General features: G+C 40.2%; 1 protein-coding gene across 1 annotated transcript in view; it reads left to right on the top strand.

The window, feature by feature from the left end:
• ELP1 (elongator acetyltransferase complex subunit 1) overlaps window positions 1–9,403 on the top strand; it is a gene marked incomplete at its 3' end in the record, with an annotated part of 34,926 nt that overhangs the window by 9,819 nt on the left and 15,704 nt on the right. The window contains exons 7-12 of the mRNA XM_007448451.1: window positions 249–339; window positions 1,410–1,533; window positions 2,467–2,560; window positions 5,894–6,124; window positions 7,248–7,418; window positions 8,218–8,317. Of these exons, the coding sequence (XP_007448513.1) occupies window positions 249–339; window positions 1,410–1,533; window positions 2,467–2,560; window positions 5,894–6,124; window positions 7,248–7,418; window positions 8,218–8,317 (811 nt within the window). The remainder of the gene's footprint in view (window positions 1–248; window positions 340–1,409; window positions 1,534–2,466; window positions 2,561–5,893; window positions 6,125–7,247; window positions 7,419–8,217; window positions 8,318–9,403) is intronic.

Raw genomic sequence — 9,403 nt, forward strand, 5'->3', positions numbered from 1 at the left:
TGTCCCCTGCATTGGCAGGCGGACTCTCAACCACTGCACCACCAGGGAAGCCCCGCAGACGGATTCTTAACTGTGCCACCAGAGAAGCCCTGGTTACGAATTTTTAACAAGATTCATCTAATTGGCTTTGTGAAACCATGACAGTTTTTATTAATAAGGAAGGTGTTTGGAAGTTCAGACTTGACAACATTTATCACAATGCCTTAAGTTTTGCCATTGTTGTTTTTCTCCCTCTCTCTACTACACAGGGTCTCGAAAGGTCAGAGTGTGGAGCCGGGAGTTTGCTTTACAGTCAACCAGTGAGCCTGTGGCAGGACTGGGACCTGCTCTGGCTTGGAAGTGAGTGGGAGAAGAAACCTTGTAACTTCTTGCCAGAGAATTTCTTGGTACTAGGGTGGGAGTGGTGGTGCCTACTGAATGTAGGTGTTTATAAAACACAGAGATAATTACTTTTTCTCATTTGGCTGTAAGCCTGTATCTTTCTTTTTTAGTTCCCTGAAGTCTGAATGTGGTTTGAATAGTAGATTCTGAGCTTCACAGACCTCATCATTCCAAGGCCCACACATTTTGTAGGTTATAGGTGGGGCCTACATGAAGTCACTGTGTAAAACAAAGTGGTGCTTCGAAGGGAAGTTGCAGTCTGTGAATTTCTGTGGGGCAGCAGAGCTTTGGTGAAAACTAGGAAAAGGGCTTCCTTTCTCTGCACAAACTCCCACACTAAGGGGACCTGTTTGCTGAGGAACACGGGCTGGATTTGGGCCCGATTCACCTGTTGGCCTAGTACCCTTGTGCAGGTCACAACCTGCTTATGATGTATGGCTGTCCTGATTATAGATAGAAGAAATATTTTCTGCCTCAGCAGCATCTGTTATAGGCAAAACCTAGGTCTCTAGGTTTTAGACATCTGTTTCCCACCAGTATTTGAGTGGCAATTGGATGACAGAGAAAAGAGAGAAATGTATTTGAATTAAAACTCTAGAGACAAATACAAACAAGATGGGGCAATCAGGGTGTTTTCAGTAGATTTAGAAATCTTTAAAAATACCTACCTGAGCATGTAATATTGCTGAAGTCATATAATTGAAAGAGAAATAGTTTATGGTTTTATAGGACATTATACTGGGAATGGTGTAAATAATTTATTGGTTCTTTTAAAAAGTCACCCAAGTGCAGTCTAAGTCTTTGTGGGCAAATAGAGCCCTTGTGCAAATCAGGAAAAGGCACTCTGTCCTCTGGGCAGATATAGTCCCACACTAGGGTGACTGCTTGCCAGGAAACATGGGATTTAAAACTTCCTTGGAATGGAGGCTTTTTGTTTTTGCTGAAAAAAATGTTTCTCTGAATTTCATCTTGTTCTTAGCCAACTGGATGAGCTTTTGGATGCTCTAACACTGTGGGTTTGCTTTAAGGCCCTCAGGCAGTTTGATTGCATCTACGCAAGATAAACCCAATCAGCAGGATGTTGTGTTTTTTGAGAAAAATGGACTTCTCCATGGACATTTTACACTTCCTTTCTTTAAAGATGAGGTTAAGGTAGGTGCCTGAGTTGTTTTACCATCAAATTTAGAGGACTTTGCACAGCTATAGAGAAGATTTGTATTTGATATGGGTATGTAAATAGAAGCCCCAGAGTAGACAGTAATAAAAATAGTGGCTTCCTATGACTGAATTTTTTTTTTATAAACCAAATTGTTTTTCCTAAGGAGATTTTGTAGAGAAGAAAGAGCATTCCTTCCTCACCCTAGATAAAACACAGAAAGGAAATAGAAATGCTAGTTTTTATTGTTTATTTTGACAAAAGCATAATTCTTCCAGTGATAAAGATACTTGCCATTTTTAACATGTAAACCTTAAGGAGGTTGTGTACCATTTGGATCTTCGCTGGAGCGAAAACAAATCATGGTAATTTTTAATTATGTAAAAATTTAAATATATTAAAAGTTGAGGGAAGAGTTTAATGAACTCCCATGTACCTATTACTTACTTTCAACAGATATGTACCAGCATGTTGCAAAATTATTTTCATCTATTCTTCACTCTCTGCCCCACCCCCTACACACACTTTGAAAAAATTTCCTAGGGTTTTAATTTTAAAAATCATATTTTCAGTATTCATTTCTCTAATAGTTGAGAACATTTTTCATAATATAACCACAATTCCATTATGATACTTTACAAAATTAGTAATAATTCCTTAATATTATCTGATATCTAGTCCATATTCAAATATTCTTGTCTAAAAATGTCACCTTCATTTGGTTAAGTATTTAAACATAATGCATTTTTTTGAAGTCCTCTACATATGATGACAGAGATTTGTTTAATAACTCCATAGGTTAGTAATTTACAGCTAGGGGTCAACTCAAGTGTGGAATTATTTGACTTGTGAGAGCAGGGAATTCAGCTGTCATAAAGATTTTGAGGTAAATACATAAAGGCCAGTGACAGGTCTTTTTTCCCTACTAGGTTAATGACCTTCTCTGGAATGCAGATTCCACTGTGCTTGCAGTTTGGCTGGAAGACCTTCAGAGGGAAGAAAATTCTACTCTAAAAACCTATGGTAAGACGGCTCTAGTATCTTAGCCTTCTGCCCCATAAAATGTAATTGAAAGTAGTAGGCCATGAAGTTTCCCTTATCCTTTTCACTTAGTCTTGTAATGGAATCAGAGATAACTGAGGGGGGTAGGTAGAGATGAGGGAGTGGTTAGCTTTTGATTGGATAGATTTCAGTTATGTATCAGGCAGGGTCTCTAGAGAAATAGAATCAGGGTAAGCTGGCTGGTTGGAAATTCAGTGAAGAGTTGATGTTGCAATCTTGAGTCCAAAATCTGTGGGACAGGCCCACATTCTGGAAACTTGGACAAGATTCTCTGTTACAGTCTTGAGGCAAAATTCCGTTTTCCATGGGAGGCCTTAGTTTTTGCTCTTAAGGCTCTATGAACTCTTTGGATGAGATTCATCCACATTATGGAGGATATTCTGCTGTACTAAAGTCAGCTGATCATAAAGGTTAATCACATCCGCAGAATACCTTCCCAGCAACGTCTAGACTAGTGTTTGATCAAACAACTAGACACCATAGCCTAGCCAAGTTGATATGTAAATTAACCATCACAAGTCATCAGTGCTTTCTCTTCATGGATGGTACCACTGTAGCAAATAAAAATGCTAGCCAAAGGAATACTGTGGAAGTGAAAGAGAAATGAGATTAGATATAAGTAAGAATCTTCTATAGCTTTTAAATTGCAAATCAAATTGTAAATAGGTATTTTTCAGTGTATATGTGAAAGCATTAGAAAATAAAGATGGGAAGAAGAAAAGTTCTTCCGTAATTCTGTTACTCAGTAATAATCACTAAAGTTTCTTGTCTTCCAGATTTTATGTATACATCTCAGTATAGCTATGATCTCATTTTTGTTAAATATATAGGTATGATACCTGCAGTTTTGTAACTTGCTTTTACAGTGTGTCACAAACTTTCCATTTCAGATATCTATCTGTGTCATTTTAAATTGCTGTATATTCATTTATGCTACAGTTTATTAAATCTTATGTTGTTAGGGCTTCCCTGGTAGCGCAGTGGTTGGGAGTCTGCCTGCCGGTGCAGGGGACGCGGGTTCACGCCCCGGTCCGGGAGGATCCTGCATGCTGCGGAGCGGCTGGGCCCGTGAGCCGTGGCCGCTGGGCCTGCGCGTCCGGGGCCTGCGCGTCCGGAGCCTGTGCTCTGCGACGGGAGAGGCTGTGGCAGTGAGGGGCCCGCGTACCACAAAAAAAAAAAAAAAAAAAAAAAAATCTTATATTGTTAGACATTTAAAGTTTTGTAATTTTTCACTATCAGTAGCAGTGCACTGAACATTTTTTTCATAAATCTTCTCATTTGCTTGATTATTTTCTGAGTAGCTTTCAAACTTTTTAATCAATAGAACTTTAACTGAAATGTTATTGAGAAGCTCATTCATTCATTTATTCATTCAACACAATAGTTCTCAACCCTGGATGCAGCTTTAGGAAAAAAAAAAAGTGCTACCAATGTCTTATTTCAGAGCTGCTCTCTGTGTTATAATGGGGACTATACATCATTATTAAATTTTAAAAAAAAAGCTTCCAGGTGATTTTTTTTGTAAACACTGACATTTATTTACTTATTTATTTTTAATTTTATTTATTTATTTATTTTTGGCTGTGTTGGGTCTTCGTTGCTGTGCGCGGACTGTCTCTAGTTGCGGCAAGCGGGGGCTACTCTTCCTTGTGCTGCGTGGGCTTCTCATTGCGGTGGCTTCTCTTGTTGTGGAGCACAGGCTCTAGGCGCACAGGCTTCAGTAGTTGTGGCACATGAGCTTAGTTGCTCCGCGGCATGTGGGATCTTCCCAGACTAGGGCTCGAACCCATGCCCCCTGCATTGGCAGGCGGATTCTTAACCACTGCACCACGAGGAAAGTCCCCAGGTGATTTTTTAATGTGTAGCCAGAGTTGAGAACCACTGATTAACCAGGTGTTAATGGCTGGCCCTGTGATATGCTCAGGATAAAAGTGTAGCTGCAAGAACAGCCACAATGTCTGTCCTCCCAGAGCATGAGCATGTAGTCTGACTTAGCCCAGAGCTAGGTTGAAGTATTGTAGTAGCCTCGTTCGAGAACTAGGTTGGATTTGCTGTGATTGCTGAGTTAAGAAATTCCTTAATATAATTAAAATCTTCATTTATGTGTGTCATCTGTTTAACAGAGGTTGGCTTTGACATGATTAGGTCTTTTTTTTTCCAGCTTTATTGAGATATAATTGACATGTAACGTGTACATTCAGGAGCTACAATGTGATGATTTGATACATGCATGTACTGTGAAATGTTTACCACAGTAAGGTTGATTAACTCATCCTTCACATAATCACCATTTTTGTTTTTATGGTGAGAACTTTTTTTTGGCTGCGTTAGGTCTTCATTGCTGCGTGCGGGCTTTCTCTAGTTGTGGTGAGCAGGGGCTACTCTTCGTTGTGGTGCGTGGGCTTCTCACTGTGGTGGCTTCTCGTTGTGGAGCACAGGCTCTAGAGCGCGGGCTCAGTAGTTGTGGCACACGGGCTTAGTTGCTCCACTTGCCTCCATGCAAGCTTCAGTAGTTGTGGCACATGGGCTCAGTAGTTGTGGCGCACGGGCTTAGTTGCTCCGCGGCATGTGGGATCTTCCCAGACCAGGGCTCGAACCCGTGTCCCCTGCATTGGCAGATGGATTCTTAACCACTGCACCACCAGGGAAGCCTGGTGAGAACATTTTAAATCTACTCTCGTAGCAACTTTCAAGTATACAATACAGTATCGTTAACTGTAGTCACCATGCTATACCTCTGGAATGTATAACTGAATGGTTTGTACTCTTTGACCAACTTCTTCCTATTTCCTGTGCTCTACAGGTTTTGGTCTTGTTCTTTTAAGGGTAATTGCATGCTGCTCCCTTGGACATAACTGCATGCAAAACACCTGGAAGAAAATAATAAGCGTCTTAAGCGTAATACAACATAGTGATGCTAGTCTAGTGCTCTTGGATTGGGTGTTTTAATACTTTAATTGCCAGATTTTTTTCTTTCTAAGTCTTTATGAAAAAAACAACTCACTAAAGCACTGTCGTATGGTAGGAGCCTTCCATCATCATGATTATAAAGTTTGAAGGTAGAGGTAGAAATGAACACATGTGCTTCTGACCTTATTGATACTTAATATTTTATCCTCATGAAAAACTATACTTTAACAATTATTGTTAATATTATTATCTTAATGAAGAGGCTGAGCAGAAAGGGTCATTTGAAAAAGAAGAGGGTGTCCTCATCCCTCTCTAGCAAGTGGTATGAAGTCTGGTCCTCAGACTCCTGCCTCTGATGGCCTTCCTTTTCCTTTTCCCCTGCAGTTCAGCTCTGGACTGTTGGAAACTATCACTGGTATCTCAAGCAAAGCCTGCCCTTCAGCACCTGTGGGAAGAGCAAGATTGTGTCTCTGATGTGGGACCCGGTGACCCCATACCGGCTGCATGTTCTCTGTCAAGGCTGGCATTACCTCTGCTATGACTGGCACTGGACGACTGACCGGAGCTCAGGAGAGAATTTAAGTGACATGGCAAATGTGGCTGTTGTTGATGGAAGTAAGGAGCTGGAAAGTGTGTCCATGGGCCCGCAGGGGGCCTGAGCCAGGAGCCTGCAGATGTGGTAGTTTGACTGAAACAGTGCAGGATTTTTATTTGATTGATTATTCTGGTTGTTTGGTTTGTTTTTACTTGTTTTGGTTTCGATTGGATGGGAACGCCCTTAGGTGAGGCATGTACTCCCCTGAGAACCATGGTCTCTACTCTCCCCCTGACTCGCTCAACTCCCTTTTCTACTACAACCATGGCCTTTACACATTTACTTGTCTGGGCTTTGAAGACATTGACATTTCTGACCCTGGGTGGAGAGGAAGACAACAGTAGGCTTCTGGCATTGGTGTGTCAGCCTTGTCTTTGTGCCCTGACATAGGGTTACGTTGACCCTCACACCACTCCATTATGTTGCTTTATTTTTTGATACATATTTAATTTATATATATAATTTGCTTGCTAATTATATACCTTTTCAGTATTTTCAGTTCAAGTTACAGACACCTGCCTAGTACTCGGATTGGATTGGTGTTTTTTAATTAGGTTGAGGGTTTTTGTTTAGTGAGGGGAAAGAAAATACGGAAAGTCAGTCTTTCCTGAATAGACAGTTTACTTATTGCTGATGACCTGAAGGAAAAACTTGCTTCTAAGGTTGTAACGTGAGTTGATGTACTAATTTATGTTCTGTGTAGTGATCATAATACTGATTTTACAATCATATGTTCTATATAGAGGACTTAAGCACATATGCCTTGTTACCAGATCCATGCACAGGGAAGTGCTTTAAGGATTTTAGTTTATTCTGGCTTGGTTGCAGGCCCAGGTTTAAAGGTAGAACTCTGACCTTTTGGCCTGTTTGCCCTAGTCCCTGGCACCTGAAACTCCAAGCCCCGAGATGGACTGCTATAGGCCTGGAGGTGACAATAGCCAGATATAGACAGAGCTCGGACACTTACTTTCCTCCTTAACACTGTATTTAAGCTTATTCATGATAAAAACACCAACAGTTACTTTTAAGAATCGCTGTATATTTTCTACCACCATTATTACTTAGTGGTACTGTGCTGTTCAGATGCCTTGTTTTACAAATTGAACATCCATGTGTCTCATCCTGTTTCTCTCTCGCATGCAGACAGGGTATTGGTGACAGTCTTCCGGCAGAGTGTGGTTCCACCTCCCATGTGCACCTACCGACTGCTGCTCCCACACCCTGTAAATCAAATCATGTTTTCGGCACACCCTAAAAAGAGCAATGACCTTGCTGTCCTAGATGCCAGTAACCAGATTTCTGTTTATAAATGTGGTATGTTCAAAAACTGTTATCAGGATATTCTGAATCAAATCTCCTACATGAAAGCAAATTATAGTTTGGTGTTGTGTTAGCTCTAGGGCTTCCAAAATTTTTGAACTTTATAATTAATATCATTCTTACTGTGATGTTTAATTGACTTGCAGGGTTTTTTCTGTGTTTGTGGGGGGGTTCAATCCTACTCTGGCTAATAAGAACAATTCTTTTTTGCTTTGTTGAATTTGAAGGGTTAGTTATTTAAGAATAATTCTCAACCCTAGAAAGAACATAGTATCTCATTACATCCTTAACATTGCCGTTGCACATATTTTCAGTTGATCTCACAGCTTTCCTAGGAGCTGTGTCAGAGGTGGAGTTTTTCTGTTTTATAGATGAGGGAACAGCGTGCCAGAGGGTTTGCAGTCTGCTTGAGCAAGAAAGGACAAGGACGTCTACTTAGGTGTTTTAGCGTCTAATCTAGTTGTCCTTCCACAGTCCCACTGCTGTCAGTTTCTAGTTGCTTTCCTGATGTGCTTGAAGAACCTGAAATTTGTGAATTCTATGGTTGTATCGTAAGTTATAGTGGCACATGGCAGTGGTAGCCTTGTTTTCAAATAAGTTTTGAATTCTTAGCCTGAAAGGTAGGCAGAAATTTAATTTAAGAAAGGGGTTGAGATGTGGTTATTTTCTAGATTGCTTTATTTGTAAAGTGGATTACCTTCTAGAACCCAGTCAGTGCAGAGCCCCATATCCTTAGTATCAGGAAAAATGTTTGTAGTTTACTATGATAGTATTTGCATTTTTTTTTTCCTAGGTGATAGTCCAAGCATAGACTCTACAGTGAAACTGGGAGCTGTGGGTGGAAATGGATTTAAAATTTCTCTTAGAACACCTCATCTGGACAAGAGCTACAAGTAGGTTGTTCTTAGTTGCCTTGGACCTCTGGGCACAGACGCAGCCAGCATTTAGTCCTAAATTCAGCCAGCTGTTATTATCTTATCCTGTGCCTGTTGCTCAGTGGAACAAGAAGCAGATACAACACCTGGGCCCTGGTTTTTCAGCCTGGTTGGAGAAGTCAGTTACCTATATATCTGAATATCATATATGCTGATGGGTGACAATGGAGCATAAGTCTTAGGCTGACTTAGAACCCATTCCCCCCAACATCCCTGGGGGGATTTTCAACAGGGAAAACCCCTTGGGAAAGATGGAGATGCAGATGGTAGAGCAGAGTGCATTTGCTTTCACAAATGAGGATATGTACATTGTTAATGTGTGGCTGACCTAATGCAGTCTCTAGTTTGTCTTATCCTACAATGCAGAACTTTTGGTTGCTGTGTTTTGAGGCTCTCAGGTTGCAAATCAGAATGCATTTTCCTGTTGAAACAGTACTACAAACAGTTGGATATAATTGAATACCTCAGGTGCACTATAGGCATTGTAAAATGACCCAGAAGCCAAATTATTAATTATAAGTCCATTTCTGTGAGAACCCAGAATTTGATTCTGTTCTATTTAATAAGCCCATGTTCTTAACTAATGCAGTACTTTGTCTCCTGGGCGCATTTATTTCTAAATTAATGGGAATAATGAGCAAATAACTGAATATAACAAATAATGTTTCTTAAATGCCAATATATGCAATATATTTCATAAATGAATATATTTCCTACCTGTGTATGATTTGGGAGCTGTCCGTATAATGCTTAGTAGTTTTTCAAAGAGCATGTACATGGATTATTTCATTTCAGAGACTTTGAAAGTTTAGAGGACAGATTTAAGGCAAACTAGAAAGCATGAGGCAATTGAGAATATAGTTTCATTTTTTAAAAAATTGTGAGAAGGATAGCTCTAAGTCATTTAGAGAAGATTTCATGAAGGGCATAAATAACTTACCTTAAACCTTGAAAAAGAGATAGGTTTAGGATTGCCAAAGGATTGAGACTGTTAAGTGTAGTGGACAGAAGAGTGTCAATGAGAACCCGAGGCAGGAATGGTCC

This window comes from Lipotes vexillifer, unplaced genomic scaffold (assembly GCF_000442215.2).
Source record: "Lipotes vexillifer unplaced genomic scaffold, Lipotes_vexillifer_v1.1 scaffold765, whole genome shotgun sequence".
Classification (NCBI taxonomy): Eukaryota; Metazoa; Chordata; class Mammalia; order Artiodactyla; family Lipotidae; genus Lipotes; species Lipotes vexillifer.